The 21965-nt window shown below is 50.4% G+C and overlaps 7 protein-coding genes across 7 annotated transcripts; 2 read left to right on the top strand and 5 right to left on the bottom strand.

The window, feature by feature from the left end:
- Positions 1-334: 334 nt before the first annotated feature.
- On the bottom strand, positions 335-2920 carry L3040_005776 (uncharacterized protein; the record flags this gene model as incomplete). Its single annotated transcript, XM_066154646.1, has 5 exons — positions 335-503; positions 619-2609; positions 2669-2802; positions 2851-2855; positions 2913-2920. 5 exons carry the CDS (start codon positions 2918-2920, stop codon positions 335-337), a joined length of 2307 nt encoding a protein of 768 aa, XP_066011495.1.
- A 349-nt stretch (positions 2921-3269) lies between these two features.
- L3040_005775 (uncharacterized protein) lies at positions 3270-5541 on the bottom strand (the record flags this gene model as incomplete). The annotated part of the gene is made up of 4 exons (XM_066154645.1): positions 3270-3758; positions 3809-5119; positions 5172-5280; positions 5345-5541. 4 exons carry the CDS (start codon positions 5539-5541, stop codon positions 3270-3272), a joined length of 2106 nt encoding a protein of 701 aa, XP_066011494.1.
- A 472-nt stretch (positions 5542-6013) lies between these two features.
- On the top strand, positions 6014-7185 carry L3040_005774 (uncharacterized protein; the record flags this gene model as incomplete). The annotated part of the gene is made up of 3 exons (XM_007296697.1): positions 6014-6035; positions 6092-7110; positions 7159-7185. 3 exons carry the CDS (start codon positions 6014-6016, stop codon positions 7183-7185), a joined length of 1068 nt encoding a protein of 355 aa, XP_007296759.1.
- A 2234-nt stretch (positions 7186-9419) lies between these two features.
- L3040_005773 (uncharacterized protein) lies at positions 9420-10497 on the top strand (the record flags this gene model as incomplete). The annotated part of the gene is made up of 3 exons (XM_007296695.1): positions 9420-9784; positions 9971-10280; positions 10363-10497. The coding sequence occupies 3 exons, from the start codon at positions 9420-9422 to the stop codon at positions 10495-10497; spliced, it is 810 nt and encodes a 269-aa protein (XP_007296757.1).
- A 2294-nt stretch (positions 10498-12791) lies between these two features.
- L3040_005772 (uncharacterized protein) lies at positions 12792-16047 on the bottom strand (the record flags this gene model as incomplete). Its single annotated transcript, XM_066154644.1, has 11 exons — positions 12792-12862; positions 12995-13266; positions 13400-13714; positions 13832-14495; positions 14550-14640; positions 14695-14814; positions 14871-14919; positions 14995-15336; positions 15385-15470; positions 15536-15945; positions 15999-16047. 11 exons carry the CDS (start codon positions 16045-16047, stop codon positions 12792-12794), a joined length of 2469 nt encoding a protein of 822 aa, XP_066011493.1.
- A 686-nt stretch (positions 16048-16733) lies between these two features.
- Positions 16734-19761, bottom strand: L3040_005771 (uncharacterized protein; the record flags this gene model as incomplete). Its single annotated transcript, XM_007296693.2, has 5 exons — positions 16734-16740; positions 16810-16826; positions 16881-16970; positions 17022-19290; positions 19394-19761. 5 exons carry the CDS (start codon positions 19759-19761, stop codon positions 16734-16736), a joined length of 2751 nt encoding a protein of 916 aa, XP_007296755.2.
- A 1227-nt stretch (positions 19762-20988) lies between these two features.
- On the bottom strand, positions 20989-21888 carry L3040_005770 (uncharacterized protein; the record flags this gene model as incomplete). Its single annotated transcript, XM_066154643.1, has 3 exons — positions 20989-21222; positions 21310-21725; positions 21786-21888. The coding sequence occupies 3 exons, from the start codon at positions 21886-21888 to the stop codon at positions 20989-20991; spliced, it is 753 nt and encodes a 250-aa protein (XP_066011492.1).
- Positions 21889-21965: the final 77 nt, after the last annotated feature.

The raw sequence follows: 21965 nt of genomic DNA, 5'->3' as shown, positions 1-21965 counted from the left end.
CTTTCAACATCATCATCATCATCATCATCACCACAACCCCTTAATCCAATCCCACCCTCATACAATCAGACCAACCCCTCCCCTCTCTCTCAATCCTGTGCGCGGCTCAGATCAATCGCTTCACTTCGCTTAAACGCAGATATGAGCACTAGATGAGAGACAGCTCCTACACTGGTTGGCTGGCTGGCTAGCGAGCCAACGATGAGATTCAAGGGACTTATTTATTGTATTCGACCTACTGCCGATTTGCAGCTAGATTTCAAATAGGGGTGTCAATGCCATCCATCTATGCATACATCATCCCCCCGTCCCCCAGATTGCCCATGCTGACTAACTAAGCCCTCCTCTCAATCTTCATATTAAACAGCCGATGCCCTTCTTCCTGCGTCGTCTGTCCCAGCTCGGATAGTTCCTTCCAGACGGAAGGGTAGAGGGCTTTGGCCCACTCTTCGACGAGGTCCTTGCGGTTTTGCGATGGTATGGAGTTGTAAAACGTGCCTAGACTGTGGGGGTGCGTTAGCTGGATACAAAGTTCTGAATTTGACCGCGGAAAGAAGGGAACAGAAGTGTTGATGCAGAGGGTGATGGTGAAGGGCTGTGAAATGTGGGAGAACGCACGTCAGAACATCCAACTTAAGCCCCAAGTCCTTCTCCGCCCCCTCCACCATATCCCGCGCCTCCTCAAACTTCCCTTGCCCAGCCAGCGCCCCCACATACGCGGCAAATACGTTCTGCGTAATCTCAATCTCCATCCGGCGCATCTTCGCCCACACATCCCTCGCCTTGCGATCCCCAAACGGCTTGCGTCCACAGGCCCAGAACACAATCTCGAGAGATTTGTAGCTGGGCCCTTCTTCCGTATTCGTAATATCGTCCCAGAAATTCAGCGCGCGGTCTGCATCATCACAAGCGGTGTAGGCCAGCATGAGCGAGTTGTAGAGTTTGGTGTTCGGCTCGATCGAGCTGTCCATTTTGAGCATGTTGTGCACCATGTCCAGACTCTCGCGGTCCTCGCACCGCGCGATGCCCTCGAAACACTGCACGTATGTTTCTAGCTTGGGCCGCCGGGAGAGCACGTTGTGCTGGCGCATGTGCCCGAAGACGTGGCAGGCCATGTCGCAGCGGTCCCGGGAGAAATACTCATTCATCATCTGGGTGCGCTGCTCGGTGGTCGTCTCGTCGAAGATTTGCCGCATGATGGTGTAGGCTTCCCAGGATCGTACGGTGTTGGTGTCCGGGTCGATGCAGAAATTTATCATGTTGTTGATGATACCGGCACGCTCCTCGAGTGTATAGTGAAAGGTTTGGGTTTGCAGGAGGTCGATGAGCTCGTTAGTTTCGTCGCGCTCAAGGTACATTTTGGTGAGGGCTGATACTGTGCTTGCTTCGAGTTTCTTGTCTCGCTCCTCCAGATCGAGGGTGATGGATGTAATGCGACTGTAATTGTCCTTTTTCGACGCGCAGAGGGCACGGAGGAGCTTGTTGATGGCTGGAAGATCCTCATCGTTCTCGACCTCTTGAATCTGCAAGGAATCGTATGCAGCTTGAGCACCGCGTAGATCGTTGGCATCGGCTCTATAACTCATTTGCATGATATGTGTTTGAGCATTAGGTTGGATCCCATACTTCACCCCAAGAGCAATATATCGTTCTGCCAGATATGGGTCTTTCAAGGACATGGCAAGTTCGACAAGCCCATTGATGGTAACAATATCAGGCTGCTGGGGATGTTTGGGATCGCTGCGACGGATCATGACATCAATCATACGTTCGACATCCTCAACTCCCTTACCCATAGCACCAGCTGCCCAGAGGAGAATTACATCCCACCACTTCTTGCCGGGGTTGGTCTCCAAGACATCGCGAAAGACAGTCTTGCACCACTCCAGCTCATTGTTCCGCACACTGAATTTCAGAACTGCAGCGAGAGTAGACGGATAAACACGCTTGCCTGACCTCGAAACACTGACGATGGGCTTCGAATACCACTTCTTGGTATTTTCTACATCATCTCTCGAGGCATAGAACTGCACCATCGTCGAATGAATTTTCCAATGGTACAGGATATCCGCAGTCTCTTCTCCCATCGCCAGTGTCTTCAGCAGCTCTGCTTCGTTGTTTTCCCTTGCGAAGCCATCCAGCACCATGTTCCAAGCTGCCCTTCGGCGTTTATCTCCCTCCGCCTCCTCTCCAAGATCACGAGCTTGAACCAGCTCCCGAGCCTCCAATGCGTTGCCCGTCCGTGACAGAATGTCGATAAGCCATCTAAAGTCCTCGTGTCGCTGTTCATCCGGGGCCGGGGCTTTCACCCACTCCGCATACAAGAGTCGAGCCAGCTCAGCATGCGTTTCCGGATGATTCTTCGGCAGAATCTGTATGGAGACCGATGCTAGCCGCAGATCCTCAATGCTCAGCCGGGAATCCTCTTCGTCGCTGTCGAGCTTCTGCAGATGCTTTAATGCCCTCAGGGCGTGCAGAGCGTGCATGTTGTTAAACCCCTCTTTCCTCTTGCTCTTAAACTCGAAGTATGCTCTCCACGCCTTTACAATATCGCTTGCTTTAGGGGGCCGGACTTGCATCTTTTCCATCAAACTCAACTCCAGCATCATCTTTAGTCCAGGGGGTAGCGAGGGTTCTTTTGGCTGTCGGGGGGCTTTGGCCGAGAAACCAAAGAGAGTTCTCCTTGCTGGAAGTCGAACGGCGAATGGAGATCCATGGCGACGGGAATGCCGTGAAAGAAGGGCAGCTTGGGAGGGACAGTGGAGAATAAGACCTTCGCTGGATAGGAGGCGGCGGAACACGCTACGTGTTAAGTGGGAGCGCATAGCTTAAAGAATGTGAATTATGTACAGTATCTATATGTTTGTTATCAGTATGGCTCGGGAGAGCTTCGCAGATGTACGCGCACTCACAGGATCATGCTGGTGGAGGTCAATCGAATGCAAATGAGGCTCTTACATTTTTTGGGAACTTCTCTGAAGCTTGGTTTGGCGGCGACTCGTAGGTGGGTCCGTCAAAGATAGTCACGTGAAACCAGCATTGGAACGACACCAGAATTCTGTAATAAAGCAGATGGCATGGCAATAATCCGAAAGTTCAATTCGTCAATCAACAAACAGCTGGATCAAAAGTCCATCATAGTGCCGCCCGATCCGCCAAAAGGTAACCACGCCCACCTGTACTCTCCGGCCCAAATGCATGATCCCAAACGCCTCATCAAATCGTAGAAGCCCGTAGCCCGTCATTCGGTTCATGATGTGCTTTCTGGTTCACAAAAGCTCGCCCTCCCCTTCTTCTTCATCCAAATCTGCCTCACTATCCCAATCAATATCACCGGCAGCCGCTTCGGCCAGGCGTTGAACCTCCGCCAAACCACTTAGCTCGGTAATATAGTCCTTCTCGGTCAAAGCACGCTTGATGAACTCCCATCCTGAGCGTTTGTACTCCTCAACGATCTTGGGGGAGCATGCAGAGCAGCAGTCATACGACTGCCCGCTGATCGGGATGTTCTGGAAAGTTGCCATAAAACCACGGATTTGATGCGGAATGATACCCAGCGGGTGATGCGGAGGCTCACGCTCAAACTCGACCCGCCCGTTCGATGACTGATTTGCAGATATCTTCGGAGCGGGTGCTCGAGCGCCATCAGGATGTTGCAGTACCGATGTCATTAGCTCGACTAGCTGAGCTGAGGCAGTAGGTGCTACTCCGGGACGTGTGACTGTACACTGCTGATCAAGCGTTTGATCCTTAATAGACTATATACGGTCTTAGCATGGCTGGTATTTTCCGAAGTGAGAAAACTCACATCTGCAGGTGCCACGACGTCGTTACAAAAGTAACACCCCAGTGCTGCAGGGCCACCATCTTCTGCAAAGACACCGTGCCGCATAGCAACCCAGGTATCGAATCCTAGTGCTGCATTCAGAACGAGCTTGTTCTTTGCTTTTCCCAATACTGTTGGGAGCCAGCGACTTTCACGCGTGTCCATGAGCAGAAAGATGGCATCATGTTCCTCCATCAGTTTCTCCAAAAGCTCGAAGTCTACGCGAGTGTTTTGTTCGTCAGTGATAGGATGCCCCAGCATAGGCACCGACATGACGTGGCCATTGCTATCCACTCCAGGATATATCTCTTGAAGTGCCTCGGATGCTCTTTCAGCCTTCTTGGCTCCGCCATTTATGCAGTCTTTAAAGTCAAACAGCGGCTGGCGGACGGGATTTGAAAATGAGACAGAGGCGTTATCGACGAAAGTGATCTTTCTTACCCCCCAGCCCATCAGAAGTCGACTAACATAGGTACCGAGTGTACCGGCACCAAGGAGAAGACATTTTGTGTTCTTGATCTTCTCAAGGTTCAGATCTGGAGCGATACGCCACTTCATGAGCTTCAAGTTCAAATCGACTGCTTGGTCTGCTAATTGCGTTGGATCCATGTACTGGGCCAGGTTGGTGGTCTTCGGAGACAGTTTTTGGTTGCTGTTACGCTCCCAGCCCGTCACCTTGGGCATTACGTCGCTGTCAGAGACCACCCCTTCAGTCTCCAGGACAATGATCCGGCTTCTCGCCTCATGTCTTCTCGAGTGGGTATCCCGGTAGCAGAGAATTTGGACTCTGTTAAGCTTGAATCGTCGCTTGATTAGTACCAGAAGGTTCCGCAGCATCCAACCTGGATTTTCAGGGTACGTGGATGGATCGACAAATGCAACATATTGGTCTCCCGTAGGAACACCGTCGAAAAAGCCGTTCTCAAACTTCCTCAGTGAACCAACGACCCATCTGTAGCCCAGCTCTTCACCTGGAGTTCCGGGCGTAGCCGGCCTTCCACCCCGCGAGGATGATTGAAATACTTTCTTCACTAGGAAGAAACCATGCTCTCTCTGGTCAGTAGCGTACCGCCAGGTTCCAACCTCCTCAGCAAGAGCAGTTGTCTCCTTGCCAGTCATCTGACCGGGGTTGGCTGTTTCAACTTGCCTCCAAACGGGCTCAGAATGCAGGGCTGGAAACGCGAACCAGTAGGTGAATGTGTACTTCTTGAGGTTCGCGAATGAGAGAATTGTGAAGGAGGAGAGAAGTGACGGAATGGAGTAGATGGTGCCGTCGTTTATGGCATCCCAGATCTGGAAATATTAACGCTTTTCTGACCTGAAAGGGCCTCAATATCAGACTCACTTGCTTGGCTGCAGTTTGCAACATGGCTGCTTTGTCCATGTTCTTGAAGTCTTCGATCGTGTTCACATTCTTGATCTTCCCCTCTGCTCGAATGTAGCCGGCCGGGACACTGCATAGGTCAACACGCTGCCCGTACCTATCAATATACTATTCGGGCGGGATGCAGGACTTACTCCTCGCTTGTTAAGGCATTCCCGAGAACCTGCATCCGGCAACTCTCTTCTGGGGTTGGGGTCATACGCGGCTCATACAAGCCGAGCACAGGTCGGGCCGAGTCGTCGAGTTTATCAAAGTCGATTTTGAACTGCGACAAAGCCGTGTAGAAAGGAAGCTCGATTTCCGACCCAAAGGGCGCGAACTTGAGAGCCATCTTGCGCTGAGCTCCAGCTAGCTGCTGGAAAGGGAAAAATGGTAGACGGTATCGGGAGACAGTAGAGGGGCAGTTTCGCAACAAGAATTGGACGGGAGAGTTCGATCTGTTGATATCTGCAGGAGTCCAGGAACAAATTTTGCTGTGAGTAGTTAATAAAGGGAGAGTCGATCAAAGTGTCGGCTCTTGTGATTTAACAAAATTGCAGAGATCGATCTGATCATGAGTTCGACTTCCAGGTGATTGTGACCATGACTGTGACCGTGACCGTCACGTGCTAAGTACCCTTCGGGTGAACCCCGGGATCCTTAACGCGCTTGGTGGGGTGAATCTTGGCGCGTAGCGTGTTTACAACGACACCCTTTCTCCTCCAGACTCTCTTTGTTCTCACAGACCCTATATGATGTTGACTTGCCGGTAAGCTTTTACCTCGAGATCAACTGCACATCCGCGTATTTTCGCCAGAAACAGCATGTTGATCGGGCTATGTGGAGGTAAATGGATATTAAGTACACTCAACCACCACGATACTGACTGAGCTCTTTCCCAGGCATCTGCTCCGGCAAACAGACAATCGCCGACTACCTCACCAAACACCATGCCTTTACTCAGCTACACCTACAATTAGAGCCTTTGAACGAGCTTTCGGGGCTGAACATCGTGAAGCAAGACGAGCATGAGAAGGGGAAGAAGACTAGGCCAGCATACGCGAACGTCAGCGGCACCAGTACGAGTACCCCTAAGGAACGTACCTTCGATACCGCAGATGATCTATTAGACTTTGTCACGAAGAATTGGCAGAGTCTCTGGGTCATAACAGACATCCAATCCGAAGAGATCCTCGATCAACTCGACAGGCGTCCATTCTTCATACTGGTCAGCGTAGATGCGCCTGTCCATGTGCGGTGGAAGCGGCTGAAAGACCGAATGCAAAGCAAAGGCGCATCCCCCCAAGATATTCCTAGCCTCGAAGATTTCGTCCTGGATTCGGATGAGCAACTATACAATTCTCAGGATGGCCTCCTCCCTCTCATTTGCCGCGCTACGATCAAGCTGTTGAATACTTCATCAGATATTGCACACTTCTATGCCAGGCTGTCTGGGGTGAACTTGCTAAATAATGACAGGCTACGGCCGAACTGGGACCTTTATTTCATGCAGCTAGCGTCTCTGGGAGCGCAAAGAAGCAATTGCATGAAGAGGAGAGTCGGGTGCGTCATAGTGGAAGACAGGAGGGTCATCAGTACAGGATATAATGGCACACCAAAGGGCCTCAAGAACTGCGCGGATGGAGGCTGTCCAAGATGTAACGAGGGCCAAGGCTCAGGTGTTGGACTGGGTACCTGTCTGTGTTTGCATGCCGAGGAAAATGCCCTGCTCGAGGCTGGCAGAGGGAGGATCAGGGAGGGAACCATCCTCTACTGTGACACATGCCCGTGTCTTACGTGCAGTATCAAGATTGCGCAGGTAGGAATCAGCGAGGTGGTTTACAGCCAAGGCTATTGCATGGATGGAGATACAGCGGACGTCTTCAGGCAGGCTGGTGTCCGGCTGCGGCAGTTTGTCCCGGTATGTCGTCCTGTCTTGAGGAGTTTCTGCTTGCTCACAGCGTTGAAGCCTGCAAATGGTATGATACATCTATAGAAGCAGGACACACGCCAAGATTCTGCATTTCCGAATTCAATGATACCCGAGGCGCTGGTAACCTGGCCACCGTCTGATCCACGGCGTGATATACAAGTATCATGGTATTCCAAGGATAATGCTGGCATGCACTCGATGCTGGGCCGCATCGCTAATGACAGAGAATTTTCTGTCTGCCGAAAATAAAAATAAAACACCTAAATCCTCTGGGAAACCGATGGCATCTTGAGGTTTGTTAACCTCTGGAGACTATACAGGTTACACGTGATACTATATTCCTAGGCCAGGAGGTGCATATTGCCCAGCCTCGTGAGTACATACAACGCATATTTCATATTTGATAACATCGACCAGAAAGTTGTTCTCGAAAAGCGGAAGCGACAATAAGGCCTGCCTGCTCATATCTCGAGTCACAAGCCCGACATCCCACGATGCATCTGATTCGAATCGTTAAAGCAACAGTGAGGCCCGTCGGCCGTCGAATCATACAACCTACCAGGCAGGCGCCTTGGAGAAACCTAGCTTCGATGTTGAGTCCTGTGGCTTTCATTCTATACATTCTATCTATCATCCAACACCGTCCTCTCCTCTTTGTCACCCCAATCCTCAAGGCAGGCAAAGCAGCCTTTGAGATCATAGCTTGGGGCCCGCACAAGAGCACCACCACACTTAGTTGGCTCCATCAGGGTCAAAGGCATTCATTCTCCATGATGAACTTCTCATCAAGATGGCATTTCACACCTTTCCACTCGTCACTCAGGTTGCTCAGTACATTGCATATCTTAACTGTTCCGTGTGTTCTACTACGAACTGCTCTTTCTGATCCTTATGTCAGATGTCGTTTCCACTGTTGTTTGCATCGATGACTCTCTGTTGGTATCACAGGGTGTGTGATGCAAGTTGAATACGCATTCAGTTTTTGAGTGTGTTCAGTTTGTGAGTGTGTTCAGTTGGTTTTGCATACCTCTAACCAAGTGGAATCGTAGCTATCTATGTAGCTAGCTACTCGAGAGATACAAAACGGAATAGCAAACTGAGCAGCCACATGGCCTGACCTATTATGGTCGCCTGACTCACTTCGCTATAACATTGTTCCTCGCTTGACCGCCACTCTCGCCTGGCCTTATGGGCGGGCTATCAGGTTTTCGCAATTCCAAGCTTCCAAGCTTCAAAGGTTTACCAAAGTTACTGGTTTCAGAACGAACCGAAGTCTCAGTTCCAACAATCACTCTCAGTTGAGTGAGGTCGTCTTTATCCGCAAGGATATGCATAATTAGAGCGTATCCGGGCTTGATTCCTGAGCTTCTGAGGAGTAGGGAGACTTTTGAAAATGTATCCTCTTTTCCGTAAATGGCGAACTTCTCGTTCCTTTGGGAGGAGATATCTCCTGGGGGATCCCGGCTCTCAATCTCCTCGCCAATCGGCATGCAATCTAGGACATTGGCTCTTCGTTCCACCCGGAGAATAAGTCTACACTGCCAGATCGAAGGTTCCGTCTTCTTCTTCTTCTTCTTCTTCTTCTTCTTGTGTTACCGGTTGGTCGGAATGAATGTATCGGTATTGATCTGTTTTGCGGCGAGTTTCTTTCACAACAGATTGACGTCACCGCTATCTGAGAGGCAGTCAGCTTGCCGCCCAGACTCACCAGTCTCACTAGTCTCACTAGTAACCATTCCAAGGCTCTCTGGCCTGGAAACGATCATGTTGACGGTCCTCGGCCAAAACATATATAGCTTCTCAAGTCGTGCAAGAAGGACGCACCAGAGAAAATGGAAGCACCAGAGGAGACGTAGTGGTCTGGACGGAGAAGTAACTTGTGAGGTTTTGTTCTCGCTGGTGTTTTCCGTGTTTTCACTTCACCTCGGAGCGAACCGAGATCGGCAAGTCCGCATCACATGCCGTGTCTTAGCCAAGTGCGTGGCGGGTGTACAAGCTCACATCGCTCCCATTGCTCCCATCGTCCTCCGTCTTACCTCTTCAGAGCCAAGAGCGATATGTTCGTCGAATGTGACCTACGATGCGCTCAAATGACCATCTTGGCAAGCACTGCCGTCATCTGCAATTGCAGATGAACGAGCTCGAGTCCAAACGTACATTTCGGCTTTGCATTCTCGCCGTCCAGCTCGCGTCCAGCTCGCTATATAACCCCGAAAACTTTTCGCTCATTTACTTATCACTTCACTTCAGAAAAACTCCATCGATATTAACGCACCGCAAGCAACAGTTCCATAACAATGAAGTTCCTCCTACTTATCTCCATCTTCGCTGGATCGATGCCTTCCACCCTCGCATCAGCACTTCTCCCCCTGCGCACCCGGCAGAGCACACAATGGGAATATACCTGCCCCTCAGGTCTCGCTCCGCCTTCTGACTTCAAAGCCTTCAATCTCGGCAACTGCGGCGCTCAACTGGCCATGACCAAGGACCGCTACACTGCCGTGATGTGGAAGTTCGACGCCGTCTACGCAGATGGCAGTCGCGTGACTCAGACTCCATTCCGGGATTTCAACACCTTCGGCGTCAGCGATCCGCTCTATCCTTCCCTCGGAAACAACTTTATCACGCGCTTTCCGGGTAGCTCGGCCTTCACCGCTGTGCAGTGAGTCTCTCTCTCTCTCTCTCTCTCTCTCTCTCTCTCTCTCTGAATCCATCCATCAATCAACTTGTTCTCCTAAGCTTCCATCCCATCGGCGATAATATCCCCTCCCATCTTTCATTCACATTGTCTGAAGCAGAACATCTATCTATCCATGTTAGCAAGTTAGCTGACCTCCATCTCCGATAGTGAATTCACCAACGTCTGCAGAGGAGGCCAAGCACCCGTGGCCTGGATCTTCTACACAACAGCGAAGACCTGCTCCAGGTCGACCTTCACCAGCGGACGAATTCCCGTCTTCAACGGCGGAGCCACCGTCACGCGACCCGCCCTAGTCCCCGACGTCTCTCTGCGCAGAGTGAACGACGCGGGTGATTTCGAGGCCAGCTGGTCACCTGCTGCTGGTGCCGCCGCCTATTCTGTGATGGTACAATACCCCATCGGGACTGATGATGCGGGGGATCCGTATCTTGACGTTCGAGGTGCGCGTGTCCCGAAGGTAAGTTATTGTTCTTTTATCTCTCTCACTGCGTACGGTCGGAAGAGAGGAATAATAACTGATGGCCTGCTGCTTCTTGCAGGGACGCACCAATACGACGGTCGCTACTACTACTCGAAGGCGCGATGTGGCTCGGAAGGTAATCGTTCATGCCGTGGATGATAAAGGCTTGTGGTCGTTCACGATCAACGTCCGCGCCGTGGAAGGGAGCTGGTAACGGGTTTCGTCGGCTGGGTAGCTAGCCGTCCATGGCCAACTCCGGTCGTTGGAGTTTTTCTTTTCGTCACACTTCCTTCTTCTTGACTTGTCTTACTATAATATTCAAACAATCTATCCCGTGCCAGCCCCCTTCGCCTGTCCTACTTTCCATCCTCGCGAACCATCCTTCATTCCACCCACGACCTATCTCACCTTCCCGATCGATCCGGCAGTGAAAACCAACGCGACATAGCCAGACACCACCCCAGAATATCCGAGGTGTCAACCCGCCAGGGCGGCGACGGATGATCGCTCTGGCTCTTCGGATATCTCTCTCAACGAGACTCGGAGCAAGATTGTAGGCTACACTACAACCCGCTACCGGCTCCCGCTCCTCATCGCCGGCCTTGCACATGGTATTCTCCGTCTTTTTTTATTCTTTTCTCATAACGGTCCTTCCTCTTTTGCGCTGCGGAGCTACGTCAGAAGCGAGCAAGCGAGCAAGGGGCCGGGCCGGGGCTGGCTTTGGCTGAGGTTTAGTTTGGGGTTTTACGCTTATCTTATCTTATCTTATCTTATCTCGAATTGGATTGATTTGAATTGGATTGAATTGAATTGGATTGAATTGGATTGTGGGCTTTCTGATAATCGTCGGCTCGCTTAGGTGGGCCTCCTTTCAGCCTTTCAGTCTTAGTCGGTATAAGCGACTGCGGATCGGAAGCGAGTGCGGATTTTTCGAATGTATTAGAAATTCTTATATATTATAGCAATTACTATTATAATTAACTAAAGAATATTTATATAAATAATTAATTTACGAGCATATCTTTTTCCGAAACATTTAAAATCGTATTATTAATCGATAACAAGCTTGCTATTAAGCAGTAAAGTAAAGAAAATCTTGAATCTGCTGCAAAATAACAACGCGTCGATAAGATTTAAAAAAAAGAAAAAGATATTAAATATCGTAAAGGAATCGCATAGTTAAGCGCGAGCGTAAAAGTATTATACGAAAACGCTTTGCTATAAGCTTAATCATTAAAGACGACAATAAAATGCTCATTTTAATTCTCGATTCGAAAGAGATTTAATAGATGCAATAACTTTTTAAAAGTTAAATTTTGCGGCTTCGTAAAAAAAGGTATTCCTCGACCAACTCTTTCTTAACCCGAACTTTCTTACGATAACGATGATCTGATAATTATAACCGATATTATTAGAGACCCTTTTTTAAAGCAAGATGTTTTTCCTTTTTCTAGTATTAATATCGATAGCGATAGTTTCAATTTTATAATAGTAGAGATTCAAACGATTCGTTGCGTAAAGTAAAAGACGAATCAGACTTTGAAAATAGCAATCGATAATCAAATGTTTTATCAAATGATACGATTTCGGATGTTTCGAAAGAAGATATAATCGCAGATTAATTATTTATACAAATAATTTTAAGTTGTAATAGTAATTAATTGCTATAGTATATAAAAATTTCTAATACATTCGAAAAATCCGCACTCGCTTCCGATCCGCAGTCGCTTATACCGACTAAGACTGAAAGGCTGAAAGGAGGCCCACCTAAGCGAGCCGACGATTATGCTTGATAGATGATGGTGTCGGAGCTGTCGGATGTGATCAGGTGATAGATCTATCACGTGTCAAGACCTCCCCAGATGTATAAGTAAGAGGGCTACTCCCCAAGTACATCAGACAAGAATCAAGAAACATTCCTCTCATCTTTGTTCCCCGTGTTACCGTTCAACAGGAGCAGTAGCTTCTTTTTCTAAAATAATAATAATATGAGGAGCCTTGATTCTTTTGGGGAAGAAAAAAAAAAAGGTATGAGTCGGTTTTGAAGGACTTTTTTTTTTTTTTTTTTTTTTTTTTTTTTTTTTTGAGAGAGAGAGAGAAATAAGTTGAGTGATGAGGGATTAGAGTGCCTGCGGTTGGAGTAAGAAGGGAGTTCATTGTTGGAAAGAATTTTATGTGTATATATGTATATTTATGTGCATGTGTATATGTATGTGTATGTATATGTATATGTATATGTATATTCCAATGACGGAAGGCAATGAGAATTCTCGAGGCGTATACTAACCAACCACCCGTCCTTACATCAGATCAGAAGTTGATAGTTAGAGGAAGAGGCAGTAATAATGATGATGATGATAATGATAATAATAATATTATCTTTTCTTCTAACCATCGACCGACTGACTAACTCCAACTAACCAACTAACCAACTCCAACTAACCAACTAACCAAACCACGCACCGCAATACCAAGCAACTCAACTCAACTCATCTAACCAACAGCCTCTCAAATCTCCAGCCAGCAAGCAGCAGAACAAGCTCTGTTCAACTCCCTCCACCCCAGCTCCATACCCTTCACTAGAACCCTCACCAGTACCATTAGCATCCATAGCATCCCTAGTATCTCCAAGCAGCAGCGCCTACTCATCGTCACCAGTCGCTCTACTCAGATCTACATCCCACTCCTACCACTACTACTACCACTACTACCACCACTCCCCTCCTCGTCTGACCCAACGCCAGTACTATCCTGCTCATCCGTCTCCGTCTCCTTCTCGTCGTCCGCTTCCCCCTCCATTGCCTTCTCCACCCCCAACTCCCTTTCGCTCCCCGCCTGCTCCAGTCGCGCCGCTTGATCGCGAGCCGCCCGCACCATGGCGTCGCCATCCGCCAGTATCCTCATCGTGGCGTCGCGCTGGTATTTGTCGCGCCACGCTTGGGCGATGGGCCAGATCATCCGGGCGGAGCCTCGGGGGCCGATTCTTAATTTGCGGAAGGCTGGGTTAGCGGAGGCTCTGAAGTCATGAATCTTCAGAAGAATGTATACATATATACATATGTACATAATTCCGCGGGATGCGAGGCGTGCCCAAAGAGAAGACGAAGACGACTTACGTGATGTAATTACCCGTGGCCAGCGAGTTCACCACCGACCTCATCTCCCCAAAGCGCATGCTGCTGTTCGCCGTATTCGTCCTCGCCCCCAGCCTCTGCATGGCGAGGCGGAGGTGTTCGTAGTAGATATCCCGGTAATCGCCGTACTCGGCGTACAGCCTGTGCTGAAAGGCCGGGTCCCGGATCAGCGCATCCAGGTTGGCGATGTGCATGGGGTTGGTGCGTCCCTCGCGCACGAACTGGAATTCGGCATCTCGTTCGGGCCAGCCCGTAGGGAGGCGGTGGACGGTGCCGCCGGCTGGGAACGGCGTGTAGCTGAGAGCGGTTGTTAGCTGTGTCGTGAGTGGCGATGTGCGGGTGAGAGAGAGCCCGAGGCCCAAGGGGATGGGATGATGTGGTGCTAGCAGGCAGCTGGCTGGCAGGTGAACGTACCCAAACAAGAGCTTCCTCTGATGACACACCCGTAGGAAATCTCGGAGCTCCTCCGGTGTAATGCCCGGCATCCCCATCCCGTAGTCGTAAACGTTCTTGTACAGATTCTGCTCCGGCATCGGGAAGTCCAATGTGTCGAGTGCCAAGTCGTCGGGGTCTCGGTGGTCAAACAGATACTGTGCAATCTCATCCCATCTTGCACACGTATAAACAGGTTCGGGCGGATCTGGATCATCGGGCGGCTCTTCAGTAACAGGTACTACCGGAACGAAAACTCGCATTCTCCCAAAGATATCATTGGCATGATTGCGTCGAGAAATTTCAGCTGTAATTCTTGCTTGCTCTACGGCAGGAGCCCCAGGGCTGACAGCCAGGACGCCAGTACCGTCGAATTGGCGGGTGAAAGAGTCTATTTGCTCATGTTCGGTTTGTCGATTCACATAGTTGGCCGTGGTTCCAATATAGCATGGTTGCATCTTGGTTGCGGAAGCGCGGAACTGCCGAGCCTGTGAGTCCCATAGGTTGCGGTCGAAGAGAGACCTAAACCAGGAGGTCGAGAGAGGGTAGTAGTCGTGCCTGTAGTACGGGTCGTCATGTGGCGGGATGTGTACAACGTGTTCGAGGAGAGGAGCCGCACTGTAATCTTTATGTCGGTCGACGAACCCTGTGTGAGGTTAGCAGGTTCTCGTCAAGCTAATCCAGGAGGGCTATCAAGTACAATTTGTCTTGAAGAAGCCGGCGCTTGCTAAGCCCGGGCCTCCACGACTGTAAGAATTGGCAAGGATATCCATTGGTTCTCCTCCCCAAAGCTGGTGCACACAACATTAGTTTGGGCATAGCACGCTGGAAAGAGCATCTCCTACTTTGTCCTCCAGCGACCAGCCTAGCTCTGCAAGGACCTCGCCCTCGAAGTATGGCTCTGCATCGAGACGGTGAAACTCTGGGTCCGGATCAGTATTCCGTTTATATTCCCACATGGCGTGCTCGTAAAAAGTCAGTTCAACTATCTTCAACGAAAAAGTGATAAAGGAAGGCTCACAGCGGTTTCGTGTACAAGCGTCGAAGCGATTCTGAACTGGCATGCCATCCTGATCATCGCATTTGGTTAGTAGTCCACTCTTCGAAGATATACCGCTCGATCCTTTCCACAGGGGCAAGCTTACCTCTCAGCGGCATTCAACTGCGCGCTCAACAGGGGCTGGATCAGCTCTAAAGCGATATTGATCCTGATGTTGTTCGACGAAAGCTCCCATGAGGTAGCGCCACATACCCAAGGCTCCTTGATGGCTAGTCCTGTAGCGTAGTTGGTGTAGCCGCTCCATATTCTAAATCTGATAGCCTGGGCTGCGACACGAAATTGTGCATCCACTCTCCCTCTTTCCATGGGCTGTTCCCGGATGTGAAGGGGGCGGGTATGGAATGACTTAAGCCTTTTGGACTGGTGTTGCGGTCCTTTTCGGTGCGAGGGAATGTCGTGGTAGTCACCGAAGAACAGAGCATCCCACCTGCAACTATTAGAGATGCGCGCCAGTTCCGGGGTGTGAGATGCCTACCAGGGGTACACAGCGGCGTTGTTGATCAGCAAGGAGGCGAGGTAGATCGACGGCTTGAGAGCGTTCCAGACAATCGGGTTATCGGCCTACAATCACCAGCGCATCATTCAGCGTAGCCCCTGATGTAGACGAGCGTGGAGAGAACACCCACAACCCAATATCCATCAATCCCACCTCTGATAGGCAAGGGCCCAACATTCAATCCCATTCCATCACTCCTCTCCCACTTCGCTTCCGCGAAAAGTGGGTGTATCATTTCGTCTAGCGTCGAGTCTCCAGCCTGGTTATCCAGTCCAGTGATGGCATTGAGGGTCTGCAACTCCTCGGCGGAGAACCCATAGAATCTCCTGGTTTGATACTTTTCTACCAGTCGGGACGGTAAAGAGTTAGGGGTCAGCAATGGAGTGGCAATCCTGTTGTGAGACCGCGGGTTAGGAGTGATGGGCGTGAGGCCTGATTTGCCTGTATTCTTGAGAACTCGGTGGGATATCTTCCCAATCGTTTTCACTGGATGGGTGTATTTCCTTGCGAGGTTTGTGAGATTTGCGAGATTCCTTCGTCCTGACAACGTGGTCGGTTAAATAGTCCGAGCTGGTGTTTAGGGACACACTTACCTGGAGGGAGAAGCAGCTCAATCGGATCCGCACGAGAGGCCTCGGCCATTATGAATGGAAGTGCCCGATGGGAACTCGATGGGGAAAACGCGGGAAGCGGAATTTTTTCAGATATGAATTGTTGGGTGCCATAATTTTGTCCAGTGAGACTTGGTAAGCTTAAGCTTTGTCGAACAAAGGGGCATCTTTTCCACAAAAGAGGTTGCCGATACGTCGGTATTACACCGCTTGCAGAGTGTTGAACAAAACAATGGAAGACTGCAAACAAAGAACTACGAGTCGGGGAAGCCTGTTGTCACAAAGTAGGGTGGAGGAAAGACGAGAGAGATGTGCGAGGAAACATGCTGTACATTTCCTAGTGCAGCCCAGGTCATCTGGTATTTAACTAGTAGTAGGTTCACCAAGAGAGAACGACACAAGAGAAAGGGTGATGTATTCATCGACTTCTTCAACACTGAATTCTTGTATACCGACGGTTGAGCGTATTATGGATAGCGATTTTTAAACCAGAAGAGGAAAGATAATTTACTTACTCGCTTTCAAATGTCGGTCAGTTCATCATCCTTGTGCAGCAGACTGGCGCCACGGTTTGCCTTTGTCCTGTCAAATCGAGATGCAGTCCAGCGATTCCATATACAATCAGCCTAGACAGAAAAAAAAAAAAAAACGGAGAGAAGACGGCTGTGGAAGGAAGGCCTACCAAGAACAGAATTAAAGTGCATACAAGTGAGCCGGTTATATGCTAGACCTCGAAGTCAACGATTCTTTGCCGTAGCCAGCAGCAGGACATACTGCGAATAATGTTACACACCATGTTCCAAGCAACAACTACTCCAATTTCGTAACAACTGTCCGTAAGATCTCTTCCTGGCTCTTGCCGACGTTCTTCGGGTCCTTCGCAACGCTCTGCCAAACTTCGCCATGTCTTGGCTCGCTTAGAATCAGCTTCGAAATAACATCCGCTCGTTTTTCCTGCCCGCCGTGATTAGTCATATTTTTACCATATTGAGCCACTGTACTTACATCAGTCCCGTGCTGCAACAGGAACTTGAAATACCAAGCCCAGGTATCGCCAAGATCGCTGTCCAGCAATATTGCTTTCTCAAACCAATTTTGCGCTTTCTCCAGACGCCGTTCTCCCCAGAAAATTCTTGCAATGGTAACGAAGAGGATAGGATCATTGTCGACTTTCTTGATAGCTTCTAAGGCTCTCGGCTTTCTTTGTGTGCGGGCCTCCTGATGCCATATTGCCTCGCTATATAACAGACCGCTCGTGGGAACTTGCTGTAGAGCCTGTGCCATCAGGTTCTTTGCTTGGCTGACGTTGTTCGCACGACGTTCCAAACGCACTGATTCGACCCAGAGTTCTGGCGACTTGGCGACAGCTAGTCGAGCCCGATCAAGAATACCACGAGCCTTGACGATGTTGCCGACACGTTCCTCGAGCCGAGAATAGAGTAACCAAAGAGGCACGGATTTTGCGCAAGCTTTAGTACCCGTGCCGTAGGCTTCACGGGCTTGTGGTAGCTTGCCTTCGCCTTCATAAATTTGGCCCTTCATCATCCACAACTTTGCGGCGCCAGGAAAGAGCTGCAGTGCTTGGTTGACGAGATCAAGGGCTGCGTCTGCATTGCCTGCCTGTCGCTCAAAAGCAACACTCTTCATCCAGACTCTGTCGGTCGGCGCCTCCTGCCGAGCGGTCTTTAGCAATTCTCTGGCTTGTTCCGGTTGTTGGTTTTCGGCTTCGAGCTTGACCGCTGCAAGCCAAATATCTTCGTTATTTGGATTTTGGTTGAAAGCTCGACCTAGCACTCGTCTTGCATTGTCGATCTCCCCAGCTTGCCATTTCTCCTTGGCGAGCATCATCCACAGGATTTCACTCTGCGGACAAGCTTCAACTGCCTTCTCGAGCGTTTTCCACAGCGCATCTTTCGTCCCGTGGTTCTTCTCCAGGTCAGCGGCCGCCAGCCATAGCTTTCTGCTGTTCACGAAAATCCGTAATGCATAGGCGTAGATTGCACGAGCTGTTTCGTACTTTCCTCGTCCTATACTTGCCCGCGCGTCCTCCATATAAATGTCTTTCCGGTCGTCATCCTCGTCCAAGCCCCAGCCAAGCGTTTCTCGAATGATAGCACCGCAAGTCAACACAGCGTCTTCTTCTTCGCACTTCTCTGCCTCTGTAATCCACTCCTCGCGCTTTAACATCGCAGATTCTTTCGCAAGAGCTTTGACTGCACGTTGCATGACATTGATGCCGGTGTTGCCAATCTGCTCTTGAAGCCTTGCTGCAGCAATCCAAATTTCGTGAGATGTAGGAATGGCCTTACGAGCTTTATTGAGCACTTTCTGCGCATTGTCCGAGGACTCCAAGCGCGCAAGAGCCAGCCAAAGTTCAACGGATAGGGGAATAATCTCGGTCGCCTTCGCGAGTAGGAGTCTCGCATCACTAGGATCCTCCTCCAAGTTCACGGCCTCTTTCCACAGCACGACTGACTGAGGGATGTGGTCCAACGCTTTCCGGATGACCTGCTTCTTGGCTCTCGCTTCCGACTCTAACTTCATGGCCTCGATCCAGAGATTCACTGACCGGTCGTTGTTCTTGATGGCCTGAGCAGCAATGATCTTGGCGTTATGGTTGTCGTTCAGTCTGATATTCTCAAGCCAAACATCCTCACTCTTTGGGCAGAATTGACAGCCTCGTGCGATTACACTTCGGGCCGCCACGGTCTTCCCAGCTAATTCCTCCAATCGAGCAGCAGCAATCCAACCTGGCGCATGCTTAGGATTAGTACGAATGACAGATTCCAGCAGTACTCGAACTCGCTTGATGTCTCCCACCTGCGCCTCGCCTTCATTGATTTGTGACTTGGCAAGACTCGTGAGGTATCCCTTGGGGTCGATATTCGTAGCACTTCCAGCAACGGAGTCCGTCCCTTGGGATGCTTGGTCCAGCCTGACCTTCAAGACCTTGTCTCGCGCCGCTCCAATTTCTGCGAAATTTGTCATGGTACCGTCCGATCCGTCTCCCGAGGGCCCATCGTCGGCCACAGTAGTCCCAAGCTCCGAGGCATCTCGCGCTCCAGCAATGACACTGTCGGGCACCGCATAAAATTTCTGTCGCAGAGCCTGCTTGTTCCTCCGATTCTTTCCAGTTAAATCGCCGACCTCTGGGAGGTTTGCCCAATCCTCATCGCTGACCGTCGTTAATGCGCGCTTCAAGTCGGCGAACTGCTGTTGGATCTTCGGGTTGTTTCGTTCGTATTCATCTCGCTCTGCTTTCTCTCGAGCTTCCCTGTAGGTAGAAAGGTCGGTAATCTGTTCATCTATTTGCATATCTGATAAACCATCTGCGCAGAGGGTGACGGGAGGAGTGGGCACAAAATGGGGAGACCAACCTTCTAGCTTTGCGCCGCCTATCCATCTTCTCGTCTACCTCCTGGTAGATGCGATCTGCCTCGTCGTCGTCCTTGTCGTATGCGCCCCCTGCGAACAATCCGACCTCGTTCTCGGGATCTTGGAAGCGTTCGTCATCGTCATTCTCCTCTTCCTTGTCCTTCTTCTCGGGGACGCCATATGCCGTAGGTGCTGCAGCTCCAAACTGTGCAGCACGTTTTGCGAGAAGCTCCTTCATCTGGTCCTCGCTGGGACCTTCGCGCGCGGGACCCAGGTCGGATCGGGTCGTGAAGCCGGTGGCACCTCTACCCAGACCGGCAACATAGTTCTCGGGAGCCTTCTGGCTGAGGAAATCTCGTCGGCCAGACATGATTGTACGGAGAGGGGGGGTTGTCGCGGTTTGGGTGTTGGGGTGGCCGGGTTGAAGAAGTGGTCCTGGTACCGAGGAAGTGTAGATATTTCGACGCGAGGCTGGCCTAGGTTGTTCCTAAACATATCACGTGGTTACATCTCGCACCGCACCACATGATCAAACGGGGGCAAATCTCCCAGGTTTTGTTGCACGTCGCAGTTTGAAAGGCTTTGTTCCCAAGCTGACCAAGATTTCTCGCGCTGTCCGTCCACGTGGTCTGCCACCGCTTGCAAGCGAGCGGATGTTTGGAATGCGATCTCGCCTCACGACGTAGCTACAAGTAGGTACCGGTAGGTAGGTGACTGACCACTCTATTCGGCTTCCAAAAAGCATAAAATCGATTCCTTGGGACTTGACTTTACTGAAATGGATATCTTTCAAGAGATTGCATTACAACCATGTATGTATGTATATCGTATCGCTAGCCCGGCGCAAACGTTTGCACCAAAAGTCCCTTCCCTGTGCATTCTTACTATATCGTGTCCTGCATATCTTTAATATCAATATCAGTAATCTAATGAGCCGTATCAGTCTTTGTCATCTTTTTGCATGTGTAGACAAAGTACGGTAACCGCGCGATGTGAGTTTGTGAGGTACGTTTTGCTGGATTTGGTCTTACAGGTTGAGGAACGGACCAAGCCTGTACTCTGGGAGCTTCGAAGATATCCGCTCTGGAACTGTATGATTTTATGCCTAGATTTACTCTTTTGAAAGCTGCCAGCATTTGATAGGATATACGAAGTGTAGCTGCTGATATAAATTAAGTTGAGGAACGGGATTGAAGAAAGAGTCACCGCCGTCTGTCACTTGCTATGCACGTAAGCGATAGCCGATGGAGGAACTACTACGGAGATAGGCTCTTCGGGATCAATATCCACAGTCGGCTGGGAGGAGTCTCGGGGATGACGGGCAGTCCGAAAAATTCGTTGGGTCTTACATATTGCTGTACGGAGAGATTCTTCCCTGAGTCCCCTCACCTAACGCCGACTGATATCGCCGACCCGAAATATCACTAGCAATAACAACCAGATGTGCATCGCAAACCATTTTCCGACGCCATCTAAGTCAAGAAATATACACCAGACCTACCCCGTAGGCCGTTTCATGCATTCAGAGCCTCACATTCCCGCTCCTACATCATTGTTCACCTAATGTACATCCAGCTCAGTCTGTTCCTGGCAGCCTTCACATGATACCCGTCGGAGCATCATGCGCCTTGAATGCCGTGTTCTGCTCATACCTCTGAACCTCCTTGTAAAGAATCTCGGGATGTTGGTGCACACTCGGCATCAAGCCCATCCCAATCGTCCTTCGGATAGCCCTCGCAATCTTTCTCTGGTTCACCGGTCTCAGTCCCGTGTCCTTGGAATGCCTGATTCGGCCCATTTCTGTCATGTATTCGGACATGATCGAGAAGTTCTGATTCGCATTAGCCATCGTTGCCGGGCTCGAGTATTGCAAACAGTAGCAGAGACGGGGGGGGGGGGGTAGAAATGGGAAATGTACCCGGTAGTGCTCCATCGGGTTCAAGTTTAGCACGTCAAAGACATCATACAGCGGCTTCCCCCTCCTCTTCCACTTCGCCATCTCCACCTCGCTCAGATCGTGCGGCGCGTAGATGTCCCCCACCTTCCACCTTCTCGTAATCTGCTTGCTCAGGTCCTGGCCGCGGAGGTGGTTCGTGTAATCTTCCGTGGCGGCGCTGGAGCGCCGCATCGCTTGCTTCCTCTCGTCTGCCCTCACCTTGCTCTTGCGGATGAGGTTGTAGACTCGTTGGTTCCCCACAGGCGCGTCGGCTGTGACGACGCCGCTTCCGAGGGTAATTTGGGACGCGGGCTGCTGCATTTTGGGGGTAGCAGCAGAACGTTGGGGAAATAGATCCATGAGGTCTTCTGTCGTCCCTCTGGCTCTGGGCGGTTCGTCTAGAGCGGTGCTGTTAACAGGTGTGAGAGGAGGAAGCTGGTCATGCGATTCTAACGTACCAAACCTCGATGCATGGGAAGTTGAAAATGCGGCTTTCACATTCAGTCCTTTCTTCGTAATCTGCCTCACCATATTGAGGCATTGGAATCGTGGAGGCGCCATGGTGGGTGATGCCGTGGTGAGGACCGTAAATGGTTGCGTATGTTGCCCAGTATGAAGGAAGCATTTAAGTCCGTACA

This window comes from Drepanopeziza brunnea (assembly GCF_022702325.1).
Source record: "Drepanopeziza brunnea f. sp. 'multigermtubi' strain 214-2 chromosome Unknown ctg9, whole genome shotgun sequence".
NCBI lineage: Eukaryota > Fungi > Ascomycota > Leotiomycetes > Helotiales > Drepanopezizaceae > Drepanopeziza > Drepanopeziza brunnea.
This window is presented reverse-complemented; position numbering and strand designations above follow the sequence as displayed.